At 47.8% G+C, this 25999-nt stretch overlaps 1 protein-coding gene across 2 annotated transcripts in view; it reads left to right on the top strand.

The window, feature by feature from the left end:
• The window catches only part of TTYH3 (tweety family member 3), a 62109-nt gene extending 36853 nt beyond the window's left edge, over window positions 1–25256 (top strand). Inside the window, exons 9-15 of one of the 2 annotated variants that reach the window (XM_032231445.1) lie at window positions 719–811; window positions 927–1019; window positions 2893–3029; window positions 6217–6393; window positions 8170–8245; window positions 11810–11913; window positions 18439–25256. In XM_032231445.1, the coding sequence (XP_032087336.1) occupies window positions 719–811; window positions 927–1019; window positions 2893–3029; window positions 6217–6393; window positions 8170–8245; window positions 11810–11890 (657 nt within the window). In that variant the 3' untranslated portion in view covers window positions 11891–11913; window positions 18439–25256. The remainder of the gene's footprint in view (window positions 1–718; window positions 812–926; window positions 1020–2892; window positions 3030–6216; window positions 6394–8169; window positions 8246–11809; window positions 11914–18438) is intronic. The other variant, XM_032231446.1, reaches the window with a different exon arrangement.
• Window positions 25257–25999: the final 743 nt, after the last annotated feature.

The raw sequence follows: 25999 nt of genomic DNA, 5'->3' as shown, positions 1-25999 counted from the left end.
GAAGAGTTGTAGGCTCCTTGGTGCTATCCGAGCTTGGTGGTTTTCTTGCAGACCTTCCATGACCCAACTAGGGAACATCATCAGTGCTAGAAGGGAATGGAGTTTATGGAGAGGAGGAGAAGGAGGAGGAGGAGGAGGAGGAGGAGGAGGAGGAGGAGGAGGAGGAGGAATAATAGAAGAGTTGTAGGCTCCTTGGTGCTCTCTGAGCTTGGTAGTTTTCTTGCAGACCTTCCATGACCCAACTAGGGAACATCATCAGTGCTAGAAAGGAATGTGTTTGTGGATGGAGAAGTAGAAGAGAAAGGGAGAGGAGGAGGAGAAGGAGGAGAAGGAGAGGAGCAGGAACAGGGGAGGAAGGGGACTATGGGCTCCTTGGTGCTTCTCTGAGCTTGGTGGTTTTCTTGCAGGCATTTTATGACCCAACTAGGGAACATCATCAGTGATAGAAGCAAAGTGGGCTTGCACAGTGGAGGAGGAATTATGGGTCCTTGGTGTTCTCTGAATTCAGCTGTTTTCTTGCAAACGTTTCATGACCCAGCCAGGTAACATCATCAGTGCTATTAGGGAGTTAGGGGTGAGGTTCTAGCCCTGATGATGTCCCCTTGTTGGCTCACGAAACGCCTGCAAGAAACTCGCCCAGCTCAGTGCGCACCAAGGACTCCCAGGCTAACCGGATTTAACTTCAGAGACTGAAAAACGATATTTCTGTGTTGAGCAGAAGCTGTCAGGGAGCCACAAAGCTCTGGTGGAAATGCAGGATGACGTTCTGGAGCTGTTGAAGTCGGCTGTGAAGGAATATCCTACCTCTAAGGTAACCCTGGAGTCTGGTCTTTGGGAAGGGCGGCGTCCCACGTTTCGTTTTCCCTTCCGTTCGTCTCGCTAAGAAAAAAGCTGAATTTTTTCCTCCCCGTCCTCTCGACACACAGGAGCACCTCATCCGAATCCAAGAAGTGCTGAACTCTACGGAGGTTAACCTGCAACATTTGACCGCTTTGGTTGACTGTCGGAGTCTTCATTTGGTGAGTCTGTCCGCAAGGAGGGCGAAGGGGACGTTGAGGTGCCTCTCAAACCTCTTTATTACGATGGGTGGACTTCAACTCCCAGAATTCATAGAAAGGAGGGTGAAGGGAAGTTGAGGTGCCTCAACCTCTTTTTTACGATGGGTGGACTTCAACTCCCAGAATTCATAGAAAGGAAAGCGAAGGGAAGTTGAGGTGCCTCTCAAACCTCTTTATTACGATGGGTGGACTTCAACTCCCAGAATTCATAGAAAGGAGGGTGAAGGGAAGTTGAGGTGCCTCTTAACCTCTTTATTACGATGGGTGGACTTCAACTCCCAGAATTCATAGAAAGGAGAGCGAAGGGAAGTTGAGGTACCTCTCAAATCTCTTTTTTACGATGGGTGGACTTCAACTCCCAGAATTCCCAGAAAGGAGAGCGAAGGGAAGTTGAGGTACCTCTCAAACCTCTTTTTTACGATGGGTGGACTTCAACTCCCATAATTCCCAGAAAGGAGGGCGAAGGGAAGTTGAGGTGCCTCTCAAACCTCTTTTTTACGATGGGTGGACTTCCAACTCCCAGAATTCCCCAGCCAGACTAAGCTGGCTGGGGAATTCTGGGAGTTGAAGTCTGCCAACCTGACAGTTATTGAGTTTGAGGGACTTTACTGTAGTAGGCACGATTGGCTGTGTTTGAAGGACATCAAGAAACGGGAGCAGAAGAGCGTGTTGGTTGGAGAAGGTCAATCAAGACCATTTACTGTTCATGGGCGGGGGGGAAGCAAGTCTTGAACCACAATCAGACAGCACGTACCTCACACAAGGACGCCAGCTGGTTCCTCTTCTTCTAAACATCCCCATTCAATAGAGGAACTGAAACCTGTTGTGTGGTCAGCCTTATGTCCTATGCCGAGCCTGGTGGCCTTCAAAAAACACCCCCTCCCCATCAGCCAGCTAGGTTTTTCTCCTCCTCGTCCTTGGAGGACGCCTCTCTGCGGACTACGAGGAGGAAGCTGTGGAGAAGGGGAGGAGAGGACCATGTAGCCTTCCAACGCACGTCTCCATTTCAAGTCTTGAAGGAAATGATGTCGGTGCTCAGGAGGCCTTGGGCATGTTCTGTTCTGACAAGTCCTCTTAAGATCTGAAGTTGTTACGCAGAGATTGCCCGGGAGGAAAACCAAGGATAGGATCAGAGTTGGGAGTTTTAACCTCCTCGTTGCCATGCAACGGCTCTTCTCGACACAACAGATTTGCAAGAGAACGAAGAAGGCCTCCTTCAAAGGGACCAAAAGTGGCTACACAACCATACACCGCTTTGTATTGCATGGACAGCCCTCGACTCTCCGGGTTTCAAATAGCACCCAAAATTAAATTGGAGTCCAAGGTAAAGGATTCCTCAAAGTTCCAATTTATTAAGAGAGACATGTTGGCACATCTGGGGACACCCCGAATCTGAAAACTTCCCGGTTTTCCCCACCCAGTTGAAAGTCCAAGATCTTGCCCCCCACCCACCCACCAGCCCATCCCCTGGTCCAATCTCCCTCTGTCCTGCTGGCAGCTTCCACCGTTGTTCAGTTTTTCCACCTTCCCTGCCGCAGTTGTTACAGTAAGTGAATCGCTGCGGTTGTTAAATTAGTGACACGGTTGTTGAGTGAATCCAGTTTCCCCACTGGACTTTTGCTTGTTGGAAGGTCGCAAAATGGGATCGTGGCAACCGTCATAAATATGAGTCCATTGCCAAGTGTCTAAATGCTGATCACGTGACCATGGGAATGCAGCAACGGTCGTAAGTGTGAGGAAAACTGGTTTTGCGCGTCAGTTTTCACGCTGCGGTTGTCACTTTGAACCATTGTAATCAGAGGACTCCCTGTAATGTATTTCTATCTCCTTTTAGGATTATGTCCAAGCGCTGACTGGCTTCTGTTATGATGGTGTAGAAGGTCTCATCTACCTGGTCCTTTTCTCCTTCGTGACGGCCCTGATGTTCAGCTCCATTGTGTGTAGCGTCCCACACACCTGGCAGCAGAAGAGGTGGGTGTGCAAAAAAATAAATGTGTGTGTGTGAGAGAGAGAGAGACAGAGAGAAGGGAGTCGTTAAAAGATGGGGGGGCAGTATCCCATGTTAGCAATGACTTGTGAACGCTGGTTTTCTAGATTTAATCCATTTACGGAACCATGCTAGCCATTATCATAGTTTAACGATCGTAAACACTTGTGTTCTGACCGAGGCTTCCCGAGAGCCCGAAGCAAACTCCTTGTCCCAACAAAAACCCCTTTGATTAATTGGCTGTGAATTCTGCTCCTTCACATCCAGCAAAGTCTTTCAAAGGAGGATTTACGGTCACAGACCTTATCTGGCTTGGAGAGCTGCCAGGTTGATATCTGCAAAACTTGGCAAGGAGCCTCGGAGAGTCACGAACCAATGAAGCGAACTAATGGTCTCCTGCTAACTCCACTCCCCTTTTGCTCCTCTTTTATTTCCTCTGGGAGGGGCCATTCATCGTCCACCTGTGGCCTTACTCCCAAGTCGTCCCCTGTTCTTTAGCTGTTCCCTTCTTCTGGCAACTCTGTGCATGCGCACACTGGGAACAGGCTCCAGATGTTCCTCTGCCTCACTGATGTCTGACTCCAAAGGCAGCTGATAACTGTCAGACGTCCCTGGCCCCCTCTCTGCCTCCGACGCAGAGCCCTCCTCAGAGCCTTCCCCAGACTCCAGGACTGGCCCAGATCCCTCCCCAACCTCCTCACTGTCCGAATCTGCTGCCGGCTTCGCTGGCCACTGGCAGGCCACAACTGGCGAAACATTTGAGCCGGTGTGTTTTAATATGCCCGTACAAGTACAAGGAATCCTTGACTTGAGAGCAGTTCATTTAATCATCATCTTTTAACGACTCCATAATCCCTTGACGGGTAGAGTCTGGGCAACTGAACGAAGCTAGCAGTCTGTTTAGTGGCCCGATGCCCTTCCTGTCGCCAGTGCGGAGTTTTGTTCAGCAGATATCTGCCTGTACCTAGGATTGAACTCACAGCCTCCTGATTCTGAGGCGGGAGCTTCACCTCTAGGCCACCGCAACCCTCTCCTAGCACCACCGTATGGATGATGTGTTTATCACCCCTTTCCTGATAGCAATAGCAATATAGCAATAGCAGTAGACTTATATACCGCTTCATAGGCCTTTCAGGCCTCTCTAAGCGGTTTACAGAGAGTCAGCATATTGCCCCCAACAATCCGGGTCCTCATTTTACCCACCTCGGAAGGATGGAAGGCTGAGTCAACCCTGAGCCGGTGAGATTTGAACCGCTGAACTGCTGATCTAGCAGTAGCCTGCAGTGCTGCATTTAACCACTGCGCCACCTTGGCTCTTTTGATGTCTGCAGACTGCAAAAAAAAAAGGGACACACAAATGCCAAGGTTTAAAGAGGAATGAACGACACCTAAGGATGGCCAGGATGGTTGTGTTGCACTCACAACTTTTTTTTTAAAAAAAAACAACAACTCTTCAAGTAGGGAGGATTCTACGCGTGTTTTAAAAGGGTCCAGACTTCATTCGTACAATCGCAGCTGCCATCTTGATGCTTTGGATCGACACCCCGAAGACGCCTCCGCGTGGCTCTGCAGCTGCTGGTCGGGTTGTGGTAGATGTGTCATCCTTGACTCACAAAGTGCCTTCTACAGCAATAGTGGACTGCCCCCTTGTGGCGTCGGCGGCAAATGAGCCTGTTGTCTAGAATCCAGATTTTCTTTTTTCTTTTTTTTAAACGTTCCTTAAATAACAGGAAAGAAACAAAATAGCGGAAACAGAATAACAAAGCAGGAAGGGACCTTGAAGGTCATCTAGTCCAACCCCCCCCCCCCATCTCAGGCAGGGAACCCTACACCACTTCAGACAAATGGTTGTCCAATCTCTTCTTAAATGCCTCCAAGTGTTGGAGCAACCCACAACTTCCGGAGGCAACGTTCGTTCCATCGATTGATTAACAGAGTAACAGAATGAGTCTGCCTACTGTCAGGAGTTCGATCCTAACTGGGTCAAGGTTGACTCAGCCTGCCTGCCTTCCTTCCTTCCTTCCTTCCTTCCTTCCTTCCTTCCTTCCTTCCTTCCTTCCTTCCTTCCTTCCTTCCTTCCTTCCTTCCTTCCTTCTGCCAGTGTTTAGAATGCAGCATTGCAGGCTAACTCTGGCTACTGCCAGGAGTTCGATCCTGACCTGGTTAAGCTTGACTCAGCCTTCCATCCTTCTGAGGTGGGTAAAATGAGGACCCAGATTGTTGGGGGCAAAAGGCTGACTCTGTAAACCGTTTAGAGAGGGCTGGAAAGCACTGTGAAGCTGTGTATAAGTCTAACGCCTATCACTATTTTTTCCTTCCTTCCTTCCTTCCTTCCTTCCTTCCTTCCTTCCTTCCTTCCTTCCTTCCTTCCTTCCTTCCTTCCTCCTGGCAGTGCTTAGAATGCAGCATTGCAGGCTAACTCTGCCCACTGCCAGGAGTTCGATCCTGACCTGGTTAAGGTTGACTCAGCCTTCCATCCTACTGAGGTTGATAAAATGAGGACCCAGATTGTTGGGGGCAAAAGGCTGACTCTGTAAACCGCTTAGAGAGGGCTGGAAAGCACTGTAAAGCTGTGTATAAGTCTAACTGCTATTGCTATTTTCCTTCCTTCCTTCCTTCCTTCTTTCCTTCCTGCCTGCCTTCCTTCCTTCCTTCCTTCCTTCCTTCCTTCCTTCTTTCCTTCCTTCCTTCCTCCTGCCAGTGCTTAGAATGCAGCATTGCAGGCTAATTCTGCCCACTGACAGGAATTCAATCCTGACCTGGTTAAGGTTGACTCAGCCTTCCATCCTCCTGAGGTCGGTAAAATGAGGACCCAGATTGTTGGGGGCAGAAGGCTGACTCTTAGAGAGGGCTGGAAAGCAGGATACAAGCCTAAATGTTCTTTATATCACTAGCTACTGGTGGTGATATTGTTATGTCCAAGCACAGCTTAATGAACGGATCTCAGATGAACAGAATACCAGCGTTGGAAGGGACCTTGGAGGTCTTCTAGTCCAACCCCTGCTCAAGCAAGAGACCCAATGCCATTTCAGACAAGGGGTTGTCCAACCCCTTCTCAAAAGCCTCCAGTGACGGAGCAAACCAGATCTTCTGAAGGCAAGTTGTTCCACTAATTCATTGTTCTCACTGTCAGGGCGTGTATTTTTTCTCTCTCCATTTCTTCTCCACCAGGAGCACCGAAGACGATGGAGAGGAAGAATCTACAGCTCCAGGGAACCGCCAAACTCACGACAACTTGTACCGAGTCCATATGCCGAGCCTCTACAGTTGTGGGAGCAGCTACGGGAGCGAAAGCAGCATCCCAGCGGCTGCTCATACCGTCAGCAACGCGCCCGTCACGGAGTACATGTGAGTGGGAGCATCTGGGGATTGCCACTGAGGTCCCAGCCTCGGAAAGTTGTGTCTAGTTGAAGTTGACCACAATACAGAGCAATGAACCAAATCCGAAGACCCAGATTCCCCCAATCTTAGTATCTCTCTCAGTCTAGACCGGGGGTGGGGGGTGGGGGATCAACCGTGGCACCTTTTAAGACCTGTGGACTTCATGCTGGCTGGGGAATTCTGGGAGTTGAAGTCCACAGGTCTTAAAAGTTGCCAAGGTTGAGCACCCCTGATCTAAATTATTCTGGGTTGTTCGCTGCTGTGAGGATCCTCGGAATCAAGGAAACCCCATTTGTGGTTGCCACCGTCCACCGACTTCAGACTCTAGGTTATTGAATGTAGAAGGTCATGATTTACTGTTGGGATGGCATGCTTTCTTATGGTACAAGGGAACGAGGTGGCGCAGTGGTTAAATGCAGCACTGCAGGCCACTTCAGCTGACTGCAGTTCAGCAGTTCAGCTGTTCAAATCTCACCGGCTCAGGGTTGACTCAGCCTTCCATCCTTCCGAGGTGGGTAAAATGAGGACCCGGATTGTTGTTGGGGGGCAATATGCTGACTCTGTAAACCGCTTAGAGAGGGCTGGAAGCCCTATGAAGCGGTATATAAGTCTAACTATTGCTATTGCTATTGCTAACTAAAGCACATGGTTATTTTAGAAGACATTATATAAGGGAGGCGTTGTTATTAAACTGGGAAAAGGTAAAAAGATTACACTACTTAAAAATTCCAGTCTGGATATCAACAATTGAAGCATTTTCATATCCAATAATATATAAAAAGGAACAAACAGTTAGATATGTTGAGTTATTGAATGCAGAGGGTGAACTCAAATTTATCCAAGAGTTGAAACAAGAAGAGATGGAAATGAACTGGTATTCATATGTACAGATACAATCTAGATATAATGAAGGTAGAAAATCTAAAGGTTTTTACAATAAAATGACTGAGTTAGACAAAATTTTAACAGGTACTGATGAAAAAGTAATTAGAAAGTATTGTTGTCGTTAGTTGTAAAGTCATGTCCGGCCCATCGCGCCCCCATGGACCACATTCCTCCAGGCCTTCCTGTCCTCTTCTGTCCCCCAGAGTCCATTTAAGTTCATGGCAACTGCTTCAAGGACTTCATCCAGCCACCTCCTTCTCTGTCGTCCCCTTCTTCTTCTTTTGCCCTCCATCCTTCCCAGCATGAGGCTCTTCTCCAGGGAGTCCTTCTTCCTTCTCATTAGGTGGCCAAAGTCTTTGAGTTTCCCCCTTCAGGATCTGGCCTTGTAAAGAGCAGTCAGGGTGGATCTCCTCTAGGACTAACCAGTTGGATGGCCTTGTAGTCCTTCTTCTTTTGCCCTCCATCGTTCCCAGCATGAAGCTCTTCTCCAGGGAGTCCTTCTTCCTTCTCATTAGGTGGCCAAAGTCTTTGAGTTTCCCCCTTCAGGATCTGGCCTTCTAAAGAGCAGTCAGGGTTGATCTCCTCTAGGACTGACCGCTTGGATTGCCTTGCAGTCCAAGGGACTCAATGCAGGAGTCTTCTTCTCCAGCACCAGAGGTCAACCAGAAAGCATGATAAGAACATCAGAAGGTATTAGCTGAGTTCAAATCAATGTTTCTCAACCTTGGCAAATTTAGGATATGTGGGATTCAACTCCCCAAATCCCCCACGTTCTAAGGGGAGAGATGACACCTTTCCTTGATATCTCAAATAACGTTGCGTCTCCCAAGTTCTCAATATGATTTTTTTGCCTCCCAGGACCCAGAACGCCAATTTCCAGAATCCCCGTTGTGAGAACACCCCTTTGATCGGCCGGGAATCTCCACCTCCTTCTGTAAGTTCTGCTCTTCCTTTTTGAAAGGGTAAAACCACAATCTGTCCTTGAAGATCTCGACAAAGAGTTGCGGGAGGTCTTCTTCACCCCGATTCACAAATCCATCCAAGAGACAAGCCCCACACCCACACCCACTTCTCCTCATTCAGTATGGAGTCCTGTCCTTACTGCAAAAACACACCCAGGAAACATGACATCGTTGTGATGATGCGGGAGCCTTCACGGAGTTGTTAGACCAAGAGCACAATTCTGCAGAGGTCTTCTCGTATGCCGAAAAAAGCCGGTAATGTTTGGCCACGGGGAAATTGCGGTGACACCAAAAATCAAGCCTTGAAGGAAAAATCAGAATATGTCCTCTTCTCTATTTGAGTTCATCTTTGGGTTTTTAATATTCATATTTTCCTTCTTTGGAAATTTCCCTCTGGTTTCCAGAGAGAGAAAAAACTACCGTATTTTTGGGAGTATAAGACGCACTCCCCCACCCACCCAAAAAAAGAGGGTGAAAATCTGGGTGCGTCTTATACACTGAATACAGCGTTTTTGGCCTCCCGAAACCCCCACCCCGCGCATCCCGTTGTTGTAGAAAAGACAGGACACGCAAGCCAGCTCTTCAGGGAAGGAAATGTTTATTGCGCAGGTTCGGAAACAAGGGCCTGAACAAAGAGTGAAAGTCAGGAAAGTCCTTATGTAGTTTATCGCTTTCAGCTAAAGCCATCTGTTAGTTTTGGAAACACCCCTCAAGATTCGCCCCTGAGTTGCAGGAAGTTACAGGAAGTATATATGGAGCAGCGTAGCTCGTAGTTTGAGGAACTGACAATGTGTTTACTAAACAGATTTACAACCAAGCCAGCAAATAGGTTAAAATAGATACTTTGCTTCAGCAGATTTCATGTGCAGACTTCCTTCTAACTCGTGTCTAATTGCACCATGTTCTAAAAGCAAACTTTTGCAACTTCTATATATGAACAGTTAAAGCTTAATATCATGAAACCCTAGGTTGGTTCAGGCTTGAGGCCTAACTTTGGTTCAGCCTGCCACCTTAGTCCCCTCTTTGTGACTCATCGCAAAAATGGACGCGCAGAGGGTTTGGGAGACTTGTAGAGGGCTCCTGGGGGCTGGGGAGGGCAAAAACAAAAACGGCCTATTTTTTGCTCATTTCCGCCACCACCCCAGCCCCCAGGATCCCTCTACAAGCCACCCAAAGCCTATGCATGTCCTGGTTCTTTTTGCAAAAAATGGGCCGTTTTTTGCTCGTTTTTGCCCCCAGCCCCGCAGGAGCAGTTTGCAGGCTTCTCAAACTCTTTCTTTTCACAAAAAAACGAGGCATGCAGAGGGTTTGGAAGGCCTGCAGAGTACAAAAATGTGTTTTGTTTTTTTAATTTACCTCTTCTAAATCTTGGTGCGTCTTATACTCCCGTGAGTCTTATAGTCCGAAAAATACGGTATGTATTTTATGGAAGATTCCCTTTGAACAAGAAGTTATTATTATTTTTTATAAAAAAAAAACATCCCCGGGTTTATTTCTTTTAATTTCCAGAGTTGTGGTCTTATATCTCGATTTATTCTAGTCTGGTGTACTGACGGTCTCGATACCACCGTCTTCGGCCAGCAGGGAATATCTCCAAAGGGATCGGTTATATTTTATGCCTTCAGTATATTGCAAGAATAACAAAAAAAAAAACAAAAAAAACACAGTTTTTTTTTAAAGGAAAAATATAGTTGGTGTCGTAGAAGAGATTTTAGTGTTGTTAAGAGAAAACAGATTTTTAGATCAGCAGTTCAAGCCGTAATTAGAAATACGTTGGAGTTATTCTGAAACATTTTGATTTCATAAAAGTTGAAGCTGCTGGCTTTTTAGAGCAAATTCCTTTTTTTTGGGGACGGGGGTGGAATATTTATTCTTCTGGCTATGCATATGGTGGTAGTAGTGATGGAATCTGTTACTACAGGTGTTTGGACACCTCTAATACAACTTATTCAAAGCATCGTAGTCCCTTACGGTAGATTTTTTTTCTACTCTTCTCCTTTGGCAAAATAAAAAAAAATAAATCCTAATTCTCAGAAGATTGGAAAGGAGCCATTGTGGCCTTCAAGGGACCCCCAGCAGTGTTATGCTCTAGGGTTCCACCACAAAACCGCGTTCGAGTAAAGCGCGCTCGACAAAACCGCGTAGCTGACGTCATCACAGGGCGACAACAGCGCAGAGACAGAAGCACGCTGTAAACGCTAAACCTAAAATTAACCCCTAAACCTAACCCCCCTAAACCTAATCCTAAACCTAACCCTAAACCTAACCCTTAACCTAACCCTTAACCTAACCCTAACCCTTAACCTAACCCTAAACCTAACCCTAAACCTAACCCTAACCCTAAACCTAACCCTAAACCTAATCCTAACCCTTAACCTAACCCTAACCCTAACCCTAAACCTAACCCTTAACCTAACCCTTAACCTAACCCTAAACCTTAACCTAACCCTAAACCTAACCCTAAACCTAACCCTTACCTTAACTTGAATCGGCTTGCTTTCAAAGCGCTATTTAAAGCGCCCTTCTTTCTCCGCGCTCGCTGTTGTCGCCCTGTTGATGATGTCAGCAACGCGGTTTAATCGGGCGCGGCTTAGTCGAGCGCGGTTTTGTCGGGCTACAATGCTCTAGATCTGGGAGGATATAGATCTGGACTTCAAAAGGAGAAAGGTGCTTCAAGGGGATCTAAGGAGAATGCTTCATCTTAGTTCAGGAGCTGGGAGGTAGAGATATGTTTGATGTCTTATCTCAAAGTGCCAGAAGACAGGCATTGCCACCACGATGGAAGGTGTAACGCCAGAACATTTTGGGTTTTAACTGAGGAGTTAGGGTGGTCCATGCTTTGGAGGTTGAGAAGAAGAGGACACTCGCTGCTTATAAAAATGGAAGTGTCCTGTAGCACGTAGAGGTGATGTCTGCTTCAGATGTGAAAGTGGTAGACCCCATGTAACTAAGACTGGGGTCTCCTTTCTTAGTACGCAACACTTTGTTCGTGGAAAGCAGCCTTGTCAAGGGTACAAATGAGTGACCTGGCCACACCATGTTCCACCAGAATCAGAATCGGCTAAGGCTGCCTAAAACCCAGAGAAGTGTGCAGGCAGAATTGGACTCAAATCCATGTTGCTGTTGGCTCATGCCAAGTCCATTAAGAGGGTTCTGAACCGAAGCAGAATAGAGTAGCGTTCCTCAAGATTAATTCCCTTTGGGTGCTCAACGTGTGGGAAACCAAGTCAACGTCTCCAGTAGGCCAAGAGTTGTCTTCTTCATCGTTTGTCTCTCTCTCTCTCTCTCTCTTTTTTTTTGTCCCCTGAGTCATCCCTTCTTTCGTTTCCTTCCCCTTCCTGGCTCCAAGGTCTGTTCTCCAAAGATGGTAGCCTTGAGTCCCTTCCATCATTGGCATCCCTACCACAACGAGTCACATGCTTGCACTTGTGGTTATTTTTCATGCACGTTGAGGCTGCACTCTTCTCTCTCTCTCTCTCTCTCTCTCTCTCTCTCTCTCTTTCTTTCTTTTTCTCTCCTTTCCTGCATCACCACAGTTGTATTTGGCTGCCATGGACAGTAACAGCCATATCAGCTGGCAGCTTAAGCCCTCGGACAGTGCTCGGACGTACTGGTAGCCGCGCCCGCAAAAACGGAACAGGTACTGAAACAAGGGTCCTTCTCGCTGGGCGCCCACTCACCCACCCGATCCTGCCACCCTGCACTGACCCCCCCCTCGAGTCCCTTGCCCAAGGCTCCTGCCTTTCCCCTCCCTGCACTTCCCCACCCCCCATCCTCCTCCCAACCGGGGCCTCTACACCCCTGCTCCTCCGTCGCGGAGGGTCCTCTCCATCTTTTCATGGCAAAGCTCTCCTGCAGCCCCTTGTAGCCAGTGAGAATCATAGCCTTTCAATCACAGAGGTGGGCTCCTACCAGTTCGCACCTATTTGGTAGAACCAGTTCGTCAAATCAACCGAACCGGTTAGAAGAGGTTCCACCAGTGGACCCGGAAAGCAGGCCACACCTACAGAAGAGGTTCCGAAATGTTTTGAAACCCACCACTGCCACACACACACACACACACATACTCACACACAGAGACAGACAGACGGACACAGAAAGAGAGAGAAAGAGAAAAGAAGGAAGAAAGAAAGAAATAAAAAAGAAAAAAGAAAGAAAAAGAGTGAGAGAGAGATGAAAGAAAAAAAGAAAAAAGGGACAGAGAGACAAAAGGAAGGAAAGAGAGAGAGAGAGAGAAAGACTGACGAGAGAGAGGACAGACTGACAGAGAGAGAGAAAGAGAGGAGAGAAAGGAATAAAGAAAGAAAGAAAAAAAGAAAAGAAAAAAGAAGGAAAAAAGAGTGAGAGAGAGATGAAAGAAAAAAAGAAAAAAGGGACAGAAAGACAAAAGGAAGGGGAGAGAGAGAGAGAAGAGAGAGAGAGAGAGAGAGAACACATGGCCGGCAAGCCACTCCCACCAGGTCACATGGCCGGCAAGCCACTCCCACAAAGGAGGCCACACCCACAGAGTAGGTCCCAAATTTTTTTGAAACCCACCACTGCTCCAAACCCCCCCCCCACCCACTCCTCTTCCCCGGGGAGTTTTACAATCGAGAAAGGACCTCTTTCGTTTGGCTCCCCTGCAGTGGTGGGATTCAAATAATTTAACAACCGGTTCTGTGCCCTAATAATTTCTTTCAACAACCCAGTTTACTAAACTGCTCAGAAAGTTTTACAACTGGTTCTCCCGAACCGGTGCGAACCGGCTGAATCCCACCACTGCTCTCCTGGGAACGTCAAGTTGGAGACCACCAAGGATCTCTGAAACCGGAGCGGTTCTGCATCTCCTCCTCGGTGGAACTCCCACCGACCCTCTGCGGAGTTTTAGCTGGCTGAGCTCCCCTGAAACCCAGCGGATCTCTCTCGCCAAGCCCTTATTTGTCTCTCCCCAAATCGCTTTCCCTCTGTGTCACAGTTTCTGTCTGTTTTTTTAAGTTATCTTTGGATTGGGGGATTTAAGTCCTGTCTGTAAGCTGCCCGTCTCGTAGCAGGGATTCTGGGATTTTCGGCATACACGGCTGAAAACCAACCACTGTCGACCGGGGGGGGGGGGGGTTGCCACCGGCATTGCTGCCGGTTTGGTGCCTCAAAAATGTTGGACCCAGGTCTAATTCTATCCTGGGTTTCTTCACGAGCAATTCCATATCTCCCAGGTGGGTGCTGCCTCCTAGCTCTATCTTCCATAAGGTAGAAGTAAACCTTGGAATATGGGAGCTACCAACAGCCTGCTCAATCCTCCACATTCCACCACTGGTGATAGGACACCGTTCCCTGGTGGCTTGAGAAGACCATGCATGGTTCATTATCCTTGGTCTCCTGCTGACCTCCACACTGCAGCTAGTCATATCCCCCTCGATAGACAGCGGTCCTGGGGGATTCCACCAAGAGTTAGACATAGTCCTTCTAGATGTATCCCTCAATCCAGATGAGTTCAGGATGCCGCAGTGGGAACCCTCTGGACAGTGGTGGGTTTCAAAAATTGTTCGAACCTACTCTGTGGGTGTGGCCTCCTTTGTGGGAGTGGCTTGCTGCCCATGTGACAGGATGGGAGTGGCTTGCCGCCCATGTGAGCGGATATGAAGATGCCAATGACACTTGTCAGAACCACCTTAAATTACCTCTCACACAGCCCTGGCATGCATAAGAATATGATGTAAACTTGTTTTTTAAAAGGCATCTTTGGTTTGCGTTAAAACAACTTCAACACACGCAATGTTCTGATTGCACCACAAACGCAGTAGTCATCCTTACCTTTCACAGAGGCCCTGAGTTTTATAAATAGGAGCATGATAGTGTAGAATAATCATATCCAACGACCAGTGGTGGGTTTCAAAAAAGTTTGGAACCTCTTCTGTAGGTGTGGCCTGCTTTCCTGGTCCACTGGTGGAACCTCTTCTAACCGGTTCGGTAGATTTGACGAACCGGTTCTACCGAATAGGTGCGAACTGGTAGGAACCCACCTCTGCCTCTGGCCCTCCAGAACTCTTCCAGAAAACAGTAGCCTTCAACCAGCCAAGGTTAGCTTGCTACCTTCTGCTCAAATCTGGTTAAATCGGACACTGATGCAAAATATCTCTGACTTGATGAACATCTAGAGAACTTTTGAGAAGAGACTTGTTCTAACTTTTGCGAAGTGTTCAGGATACAAACCAACTCTCCCCTCCCCGCCCCCCCGGAAGAACAAACACATCTACCTCATCTCATTTGCCCTGCTTCTCCATCCTGGCTTCTTGCTTGTTGTCATTTGCCCCATTTCTCCATCCTGGCTTCATCGTACGCTTTGAGACTCTCTAGAGCTTGGGTTTTCCCACACCTTGGCAAACCTGCTCTAGCGTGACCTGTCCCAAAGGACACATGCTTTGCTTTGGGGTGCATGGGCCAAGCGCATGAGGAGGAGCCGCCTATGTATGTTCATCGGGTGCATGATTGCCTGTGGTCTTCCGGAGGTTCCTCCTGTCTTAACTCCTGGCATGGTCCCTTAATTGTGCATCGCTTGGTCCACTCAACCGTGGGGCAAGGAATGGCAGGGCCTCGTCGTGGCTGTTGGTTCACTGCATTCTCGTTTCTTCCTCAATGTTCTGTATTGCCAATCTTGTATTTCAGACATCCCCTTTTTTTCTTTCTGGAAGAGAACTTGACAAGGGGCAGAATGTAGCCTAGGAACCACCAACCCATTTCTAGAGAGGGCCTGAAGGCTCAGCCGACGTTCTCGACCTTATTGTTCAAATGGCAACTCGTCTTGAATAAGCGGTGAAGCCAAGACAAGTTACATTTGGTGCTGGGAGGGACAAAAGTCAGGTTCTACATTTAGGCAAGAAAAACCAAAGGCACAGGTACGGTATAGGTGGTACCTTGCTCAATAGTAGTAACTATGAAAGGGATCTTGGAGTCTTAGTGGACAACCATTTAAATAGGAGCCAGCCGTGTGCCGCAGCTGCCAAAAAAGCCAACACAGTTCTAGGCTGCATCAACAGAGGGATAGAATCAAGATCCCATGAAGTGTTAATACCACTTTATAAGGCCTTGGTAAGGCCACACTCATCCAGTTTTGGTCGCCACGATGTAGAAAAGATGTGGAGACTCTGGAAAGAATGCAGAGAAGAGCAACAGAGATGATTAGGGGACTGGAGGCTAAAACAGATGAAGAACGGTTGCAGGAACTAGTTTAATGAAAAGAAGGACTAGGGGAGACATGATAGCATCTTCCAATATCTCAGGGGTTGCCCCAAAGAAGAGGAAGTCAAGCTATTCTCCAAAGCACCTGAGGGCAGGACAAGAAGCAATGGGTGGAGAGAGAAGTAACCTAGAACTAAGGAGGAATTTCCTGACAGTGAGAACAATGAACCAGTGGAACATAAGTTGCCTCCAGAAGTTATGAATGCCCCAACACTGGAAGTTTTTGAGAAGATGTTGGATAACCCTTTGTCTGAAGTGGTGTAGGGTTCCCTGCCTAAGCAGGGGGTTGGACTAGAAGACCTCCAAGGTCCCTTCCAACTCTGTTATTCTATTATACTAAAGGGCTGGCTCCTGAGCATGATGATACAAGGTCCCCATCATGACTAAACCACAGAAAACGAAAGGCCTAGAGATGGCCAGAGGTGTCTGTAGAACCTAGAAATTTCATCAAGTGTGATGACACCTACATGGGGATGTTATGGCCCTTTTCTTTCAAATTTGTGATACATTTACGGAAGGAATAGAACAGGTTGGTTGTTCTTCTTTTTACTAGAATCTGGAAGTAAACACCAGAGATGCCCCCCATCCAAAAAATCACAAATCAAGGCCAGGGGACTTAGGATGCTGTAGACCTCCATAAACTCCAGCCAATAGCTAAGCATCCAAAGGTGATCACATCACCCTGGGTTTGTGTGTGTGTGTGTGTGTGTGTATGTACGGCCATCGTAACCCTGAAAATGGGTTACGTAAGGAGCTCTGGGGAGGCCCGTCATAACTCAGAACAGGTCGTAAGTCGAGGACTTACCTGCCTACTTCAAATGGAATCGCATTTTAAGGCTGTGCTCTCTTCTCTGCGGAATTGAAATCTGTAGGATGATATATATATATATATATGTTTTTTTGCCCTGGGTTTCTTTGAACTATTGGAGTGAGATGTTGGCGGACAAAATCCTTCGTCGCTGCTCTTTCGCACACCTGCAAAGCCATGTGTCACTCCCCCACCCCCCTTCCACTCCATTTTCCCACAGTAGAAAGCATGGCAGACCTAAAACCTAAAAAAAAGTAAAAAAGGGCTTGCAGGTCTGACAGGCAGCCCCCCCTTCAGAAGAAAAGTGTGTCCTGTGAAGACAATAATGCAGAGGGTTAACATTCACTAACTAACCACCTCTTTCTCACCCCCCCCCCACCCCATGGGGATCCTTTGGCTTATCTGGAAACTGCTTCACTAATGTGTCAGCTTTCACATTCCAAGTTTTCACCCACGTAGCTTCAAAGGGTACCCCTTCCAATGCACTAAACATTGCAAATGACCTCTATACAATCTAGAATCCAGTATTTCAAGGGGGATTCGGGTTAATGTCAGAGTTCCAAATAGCATCCAAAATAAAATCAGAATCCGTGGCAAAGTATTGCTCAAAGTTCCAATTTATTAAGAGAGCCATGTTGACACATCTGGAGAAACACGAATCTGAAAGCTTCCCGGTTTCCCCCACCCAGTTGAAAGTTCAAGATCTTGCCACCACCCCCACACCCACCAGTCCATCCCATGGTCCAATCTCCCACTGCCACAACGACAAAATTCCACCCACCCAGTTCCGTCCCAGTGCAGAGACTAAGATGACCTTAGCTTTCTAAAGAAGAATGTTGTTATGGCTACACATCACCCAACTCCGTATAATCTCCATTCCCATTTTCCCACAGTAGACAGTAGAAAGTGCAGTAGGCCTGAAACCTAAAGAAGAAAAGAAGGCTTGCAGATCTGACCCCGTGTTTTCTTGGGTTTGGGATCTCCTGTTGAGTGTCGGCTCCTTAATTTGTAACTCAGTGCAAATCCTAAATTCTCCAGAGGTCCATCAGACCATCACCGTATCTGAAGTAAGGAGGAATTTCCCGACAGGGAGAACAGTTAAGCAGACATTTTGCCGTGTGGGTGCTCCATCACTGGAAGTTTTCCAGGAGACGCTGGAGATCCCATTGGCTTGAAAGGGTCTAGGGCCGGGATGGTGAACCTTTTCGTTGTTGGGTACCATAGCGCGAGCATGTGCCAGCACCCGTAATGCAAAGCGCATCCCCACTCGCGCATGTCCACACAGGCCTCTTCCCCATGCACGCCGCACTGCTCGCCTCCAAGCTGAGCTTGGTATTTCCTTCGGGGCACGGGGGGAGGACGTTTTCGCCCTCCCCAGCCTCTAGGAAAGCCTCCGGAGCCTGGGGAGGGCAAAAAACAGGCCCAACGGGCTACCGGAAGTTGGAAATAATCCGTTTCTGAACTTCTGGTAGGCCCATTGGGCCTGTTTTTCATCTTCCCCAGGCTCCGGAGCAGTGGTGGGATTCAGCCGGTTCGCACCTATTCGGGAGAACCTGTTGGTAACTTTCTAAGCAGTCCGGAGAACCGGTTGTTGGAAGAAATCTGAATTTGTTTTTTCCCACTTTCCAGGGCTAATCCTGTAAGGAAGGCAGGAAGGAAACATTCTGGTGTTGTTTCTAGCCTCATCTTTATTGCCCTGCTTACAGAAACTGCCTCTCCAGTTAACCCTTATAACCACTGTAACAACTAAGGCGAAGTGCCCATCGACCTGAGTGACATTGACTTGGCCACGCCCACATAATCACATGACCACCAAGCCCCACCTACCCAGCTGGTCATTAGGGCAGAGAACTGGTTGGTAAATTATTTGAATCCCATCACTGCTCCGGAGGCTTTCCTGAAGCCTGGGGAAGGCAAAAACAGCCTCCCCCCGGCCTTCCAGAAGGCCGAAAATCAGTTGGCTGGCTTGCAGATGCATAGGTTCGCTATCACGGGTCTAGGGTCCCCTGTTGGGAGGGTTGAACTAGAAGACCTCCAGGGTCCCCTTTCAACTCTGGTGGTTCTGAAGTTAGCTCTTGCCACAGGCGTGTGAGTTGATAATCCACTTGTTTCTCTTCTTGTGGTTTCTTTTGCTCCTTGTAGTACACCTCCAGCATGAGAGCTAAATACCTCGCCACCAACCAGCCTCGGCCGGATTCTGGAAGCGTGCACTGAAAACAAGGACCCCTGGAAGTGAAAAATGGAAGGGAATGGGCCGTCCTTGAGCTTCTGTTGTCTTCGCAGATCTGTCCTGCTATTTCTCCCAGGCTCCAGCTCAGTTGCATTTCCTGCTGCTTCTCCCCCGGCTTCACCTGGCCTATGGTCCACGTGAAGACATCTCCGCAGAAGCTTATTGCAGGTCTGGGCTCTTGTTCCCTCGCGGTTCTCTCTCGACAGAGAGGGGGGGGACATCTCCACATGCTCATGTCCACGTGCTGAAGAGCTGCTGGTCTTCTTGTGTTCCTTCGCTGTACGAGGAATGCACTTTTGTTGCCCCGGAAATGATCGAGTGGGCTCGATCTCCTCCCTAAGGATTCTCTCCAACCCATCCAAAACGATTGGATGAACCAGAGGACTTTATAAAACTGGATCATGGCGTGGAAGCGCTCTTGATGTGGCCCCACTGAAGCTAAAGCCATCTTTAATGTCCACTTCGCCATGAAGCTCAGATATCTCCAAGCTTTGCCTGAAGATCTCTTGAAGCTGCCGTAGAGGGCCTCCTCGGTTCTCCTGCCTGTATCAGTGGATCTCCGACCTGGGATCTCCTCAACTCCTTGGTCCCTTGCCTATTACAACGTGGTCTGCTCATTCAACCCTTTGCGATTCTTGGATACCTCTACCACAAGTTTACTCCTCTGTTTTACTCTCTGGGTTTAAAGTCCCAGCAAGAAGGAGTAGGCTTCCTGCACCAGCTTGTATGTGCTTGGATGTATGTGCTTGTTGGCACACACATACAAACACAGCCTTATATGAGCACACACTCCTTGTCCTCTACCCGCCCTCCTCATCCGAATCTGTACTTCCTGCTAGCTCTCCCCAAACATCTTTGGAGCTGATGTGAAGTCATCAAACTGGAAACCGCCACTCTTTCGGTGCCAAAATATTTCCAGTGAAATATTTAAGGAGTGTTGTAGATTGGAGGGGGGGAGGGGGCTGTGAAATAACAAATGTTGGGAGAAGGATTTGACAGGTCAAGGAAATGCCAACAAAACTTCCCAAAGAGCTTCTTCCCAAGGTGTCCTCCAAGGTTAGACTTCTCAACGCTTCTCCTTTGGGCTTCTTTGGGGAGTTGGGACGGACGAATCCCTGGACAGGTTGATCTTAGATGGAGAAAGGAGGGTTGTCCCTGTCCCTGTATCCTTAAATCATGAAGCAAAAATTAAAAAAAAATACTGTTATAGGAAGACACTTTTGAGGTTCAGTGGTCGAAGGGGTCTCCGGATAGAGCCTCACCTTAATTTGAAGGCCATCCATGGACCAGTTGCTTCTCAAGTTGTTGACAGTCAAGGTGAGTAGCAAATTGGGAAGAAGAACAATGGCTGTAGGACACCTACTGGTGTTCCTGCTATGTGAGATGATTAGGATATTGAATAGTTCCACCCTATCCTTATTGAACTCTTGGGTCTTCTCCAGATAGGCCCTGACCTTAATTTGAAGGCCATCCATGGACCAGTTGCTTCTTAAGTTGTTGACAGTAGAGGTGAGCAGCAAATTGGGAAGAAGAACAATGGCTGTAGGACACCTACTGGTGTTTCTGCTATGTGAGATGATTAGGATATTGAATAGTTCCACCCTATCCTTATTGATCTCTTGGGTTCTTCTCGTTTTGAAAGCACGGAGATTTCCTTTTCGAGTTTTGCACACTTGAGAGGAGGTTTTGCTTGCTTTTGCTCTTGAGAGATGTGCACCCACACACCCCTCCGCCATAGTTGCTTGCTTTGAAAACCTAGAATGTCAGCAGGTGCCGAAATCCTTAGATGCAGCTGGCAGAAGAATGAGGAGACACCAAACCACTGTTAGGTCTTTCTTGAGCATCAGGGTCATGTAAGCCATTGCTCATGTCTTAAGCGCAGGAAGCCCACTCAGTCTTGTCTCTAGATTCCCAAGTAATGCAGATTGTCACCCAGTAGCGTTAGGACAGGAGTCGGACCTCCATCCAACCATGAAGGTATTTGTACAAAAAGAAATGAACCCTCCAAAATACATCCGTTCACAGACCAACTTTTGAAGCGTGCCCTTAGAACCAAAATTCAGCCCTCTGGATCGTGTGCAAGATCTTCAGAAGAACATTCTTGGTAGCTTGGTTGGCGGAGAGCAGGAAAACAACCCCCGTCCTGCTCCGTCTTCTCCAGGCAGAAGAAAAACTTGAGTATGATCCTCTTGAGGAAGGGACCAGCAACAAACGTTGTAATAATAACCACTATAGAAACTAACTTTCTCCTGAGAAGTCGCCATCGCTTAGAACAGAGGTCCCCAAAGTTGGCAACTTTAAGACTTGTGGACTTCCAACTCCCAGAACTCTCTGTAGGACACTCACTGGTGCTCCTGCTATGTGAGATCTTTAGGATATTGAATAGGTCCACCCTATCCTTATTGAACTCTTGGGTCTTCTCCAGATAGGTCCTCCCCTTAATTTGAAGGCCATCCATGGATCAGTTGAAGTCCACAAGTCTTAAAGTTGCCAAGTTTGAAGGCCTCTTCGCTTAGAAGAACCTCCAGCTTGGGGTGTCCTGCACGAATCTTAAGATGTCCTCCGCGTTGTTCAACAAGCAGAAGACAGCCTGGTGGAGAAAGGACCAGGTTGGAGTTTGTTCGCAGGGTGAATCTCCTCCAGGCACTCCGAACTCTGCTTGGCTTTTCAACTCCCCAAGATCCAGAATCATCTCAAACTCAAACGACAGCGCACGCTTCTATCGACGGGGGTACGAGTCAACCGGGGTGTGGGTGTCTACTCCTCCCCCCCGTACCCACCCACGTGTAAATATGGATGGCTGGGGAGGCCAGGAGCACGTGAAGACCTCGTGGGGCATGTCCGGATGGCTCCCTTCTGGAAAACGTGAGTCTTTGCATGGTCTCTTGTTGGCCTTCAACGAGAAGAGAGGGGCCACTTTCCTCGCTTCCTCCTTCCGTGCCAAGCATCCGTGGCAACCATTTCGACTGCTAAGGGCTGTTCACCGCTGGCTGTCCCTTCCTTCCGAACCAGCCTGTTCCCAAGTTCCCTCCCCTTCCTCAATTATTGGCTGGCAAGGGTGTTGACTTTTTGGCTGGATCGGTGTCTTCATCAGAGCTTCTGCACCAGCTTCTTCGGCAGAGTAGACGAACCCCACAAAATAGTTTATTTTCCCGTTCTCTTAGCTTTCTCTCTCTCTTTGCTTTTCCTTTTGCAAGTTAAGAACTCTCAGGACGGTGCTGTAGATTTTTCCCAGCCACTCAGTCAGGGAGCGGGGGGAAAAAACCATCCCTGTGGATTTTTGGGGGGCCTACGAAATTCAAGATAACGTTGAGTGGCGGCTGGCTAAGACCGCTTGGCCAGAACCTTGAAGTAGCGGGACGAGAGGCTGGAGTGGAAAAGCGGAGTCTTAAAACTCTTCCTTCCTCTCCTTCCTTCCTTCCTGAGAGCCATTTGCAAGGAAATTGGGGGGTTTTTCCCCCCGCGAAAACCATCACACGCCCTTTCTTTTAAAAAGAAACAATCCTAAAGAAAAACTGGGGACCATCTGAAGCTCCCGAGGCGCCTCTCCGCAATGTGACATGTACAGAGCATGAGGATGGACTTCTTTCCCATCCGGTGTTGTGAAGACTGCATTGTAACTGTTTTTGTTTTTATTTTTTGGGGGGTTGGGGCGGGAGGGGGGAAATCGAATCAAGACTTGGCTGTGAATTTATTTTTTGTGTGTGCTGTTCCAAAAAACGAAAACGAAAAAAACGGTGTCGTGTTTTGTATCCTGTCTGTATAATATTAGCTCACTTTCGTTTTGAGTTTTTCTTTGGCTTCTCAAGATGAGAAAAGGGGTTTTAAGGTGAGGAAAAAATAATAATGATGTTCATCCATGTATCCAAGACTTGAAGGTTAGATTCTTCTCAACTAGCCACAATTTAAACAAAACAAAAATAAGAGCAAATCTGATAGGTATGTGTGAATTAAATACCTCAGGTGTTGGCCATCTTAACTGGAAGGAAGAGGAAAGAGTAGCTTGAACTTGGCCCTAACTTGGAACGATTTTACTGAGGGCCAATTTCTGGAGCATCACAGAAAATGTGTGAGTTCCGCATGCGTGCGTTAAAATTCAGTCACTGCTCGTCCCACCACATTTGCCACCTAGATCTGTCGTTCTTCTCTACCTGTGGCCCATAAGGACACAAGACCTATATTTCCCCCCCAGAGCGTGCTAGTGCTTCCTAAGATCTACTCGGAAGTTGAGCAGTTGGGAATATCGGTTGGTCTTTCTCTTAGGATTCTTGGTGGTGTTTGAGAAGGTCAAGTCCATCTCACGATCTCTTGTGTTGTCAGCTTGAGCCGAGAGAGGAAGGTTCAGAAGATGGTGTGGGGTGCGGTCCGTGTAGCCGCCAAGGCCCAAGAGAAGGTTGAGTGATAGGTCTGGTCCATCGTTCAGTTTTGACTGTGGATTGGAGGCCACTGGGGGCAGAAGGCTTTGGGGTATGCCTGCTTTGATGCCCATTTGACCAACTGTGTCCATTTCTTCTTTGAAAGAGTGAGATCTAGGACTTAGTACATCGGGTCATGTCAAAAGCTTCTTGCGGGGAAAGTTCTGGACATTGTTCAACCGTATCTGTGCCAAAAATAAGTCTTTTAAAAGCCATAGTGGTCCTTCACCTACCCTTTCTGAGCTCTTGTTTAAGAGGAGGTGCTGCTTCCCCCATCAATTGGGCATCTTCTTCTGGGAAATATGAAGCTTAATTAAGTGAGGAGGTCCAGTTCAGGCATCTCTGTTGAGGGACAATAGAGAGATGTGGGTCGCATCTTCCTGTTGTCTTCAAGAATCCTGGTTTTTGGACCATGTTGGGTTAAAAAAAGCCTTCAGCAAAAAAAATGGAGCCTTCAGCCTTCTTCTGATGGCCAAGTATGTAGACAAGGACTCAGAATAACCCATGTAGGTCTATGATCCTTTTTGAGGCGTGTCCCTCAGAGAGATGCATCAGAACCATGCATGGTCACCAAAGTTCTTTAAGAGTGAGCCTCTCGGACCTGAAGGAATTTAGACAGGCCCAGTGTTAGATCTCTAGATCCTAGGTGTTGTGAGCATGTCACGGTGATGCACCTTTGAGATCCTTGGAGAACTGATAGCTGGACCCAGCTCCTCCATGTAACAAGACAGAGCGTTGGGCCTTCTGGTCCGCTGCTCAGTGGAAGGGCATATGAGAACGTTACCACCAGCCATTGGTGAGAGGAGGACTAAGTGCTTTGATTCAATCTATGGCAGATGCTCCTGCTTGTAGCTTAAGGAGTTCTTGTTGAGAGGTGGCTCCCTGTGCCCCAAGGAAGAGGTGCTAAGAAACTGATGGGACTTCTCTCCCCCATCAGCTAAAGTGTAGTGGTGGGAGACCACCTCATCCTTGTTAGTTAATCCCCAGATTTCCCCAGTAGACCACCTGCCAACCTCAAGAGAGACAGCGGTGTGCCTGGGACCAAACAGAGACAGCTACACACCGGCACACTCCGAGGCCACCCTTAGGATCCGGGTTAGCAGGGCCGACCTCAGGAAGCAGGGCTGAACATTTTCTTACCTTTCAACAACGCAACAACAACCACAGCCACCAGTGGCAGCTGCTGGACTAGCATCAGGCTAGTTCTTGGTGCTTCGTGTCTTCAACAACCACACTTTTGTCTCTATGCAAGGTGGATGCTCCTCTTGTTTTCACCATTCCCTCTCTGACACCAGGGTCCATCTCTCAGGCCTCCCCCATCTAGCTGCGGTTGGACCTGCCCACCCCCCACTCCCCACACCTGTATCAACTCAGCTTTTCAAGGGAGGTTGGGTGGGGGTTCTGGGAATTGTCATCCCTCCCAGCTTCTGATTCCCAGGAACATTGACCTTGGGGTCAAGAATTTGGACTTGTTTTTAGTCTCTGCCCCTACTTCAATCGACCGTGTTGAAGTCTTCTTTAGCAGGGTTGCTGATATTGTGGTTTGCATCCTTCATGACCCATGCTTTGCCCCCAAAGCAAGCAAGCCCACTAGAAACCCAGAATCCTGGTTTATTACAAGGAATCCCAACACGCAGCCTAAACTCTGCAGGCAACGCAGAGGCCAAGCTTCACCTTCTGAATTTCTGCCTATCCGTGACTAGGAAAGGCACTGGAGCCTTGGTGGGTTTGGCGCTGTGATCCATTGGCAACCAGCAGTTATTCTATTCTCCACTCCTCCGTCTGCAAACCTGGGGAATTGTTTGTCCCTTTGATTCTGTCCCTCTCCAGTTTTATTATTTTTTTTTGAGAGGTGTGGCAAATTCTACCAACTCCGAACTGCTGTTTTCAAACCGGGTTTTTTTTGCTTTAAACCACAATGGTTAATACAGCATTCTTCTTTTATGTATACATATATAATATATGTATATGGAATATATATAAATATAATTTTTTAAAGCTGTTAAGACATGACTAAGCGTCTTTCAAAGATCTCCACTGGACCGCACTAAAAAAAAATGTGGTTGTTTTTTTTTTGGGAAATTTCACGGGGGTTTCAACGGAGGGGTGGGGGAGGTGTCAGCCCGATGACGATTATTTTTAAAAAAAACTTTTATTTTGAATTTTGGTTGTACTATAGCTGGGTTTTTTTTTAATTTACTGGTTTGTTCTTTCTGTTCTGCAGATATTACAACGGAAACGATTCTAAATGTAATTCCTGTGGTTTCTATTCCGCTTTGGTTTCATGTTTTAAAATAAACAACTTTTGAAAAGGCTCTGCTTTGGCTAATGAATGATTTATACGGATATATTTCGTTGTTCAGAGTTAGTGGCTTTGTCTTGCTGCGCTGTGCCTGGTCCTTCCACAAGGTGGCAGCACCTGTCTGCGTTTCCCATGGGCAAAGACCTCTCCATGAAAAATCAGAGCCAGATTTAATCTTCTTCCTTCAGCACTCCTCCAGGACAGGTATAATAGCAATAGCAGTTAGACTTATATACCGCTTCATAGGGCTTTCAGCCCTCTCTAAGGGGTTTACAGAGTCAGCATATTGCCTCCAACAACAATCCGGGTCCTCATTTTACCCACCTCGGAAGGATGGAAGGCTGAGTCAACCTTGAGCCGGTGAGATTTGAACCGCCGAACTGCAGATAACAGTCAGCTGAAGTGGCCTGCAGTACTGCACTCTAACCAGTGCGTCACCTGTGGACTTATACACACTTCACAGTGCTTTTACAGGCCCTCTCTAAGCGGTTTACAAAGTCAGAGTTTGGTGGATGGAACCTCTTGTCCCCAACAATCCGGGTCCTCATTTCACCCACCTCGGAAGGATAGAAGGCTGAGTCAACCCTGAGCCGGTGAGATTTGAACAGCCGAACTGCAGAACTGCAGTCAGCTGAAGTAGCCTGCAGTGCTGCACTCTAACCACTGCGCCACCTATAGCAGAACGGGTTTTTTATATGTGGTGAAGGAGAAGTGGAAGATAATTCACATGTTCTATTACACTGCAAGCTATACAGA

This window comes from Thamnophis elegans, chromosome 14, assembly GCF_009769535.1.
Source record: "Thamnophis elegans isolate rThaEle1 chromosome 14, rThaEle1.pri, whole genome shotgun sequence".
Classification (NCBI taxonomy): Eukaryota; Metazoa; Chordata; class Lepidosauria; order Squamata; family Colubridae; genus Thamnophis; species Thamnophis elegans.
This window is presented reverse-complemented; position numbering and strand designations above follow the sequence as displayed.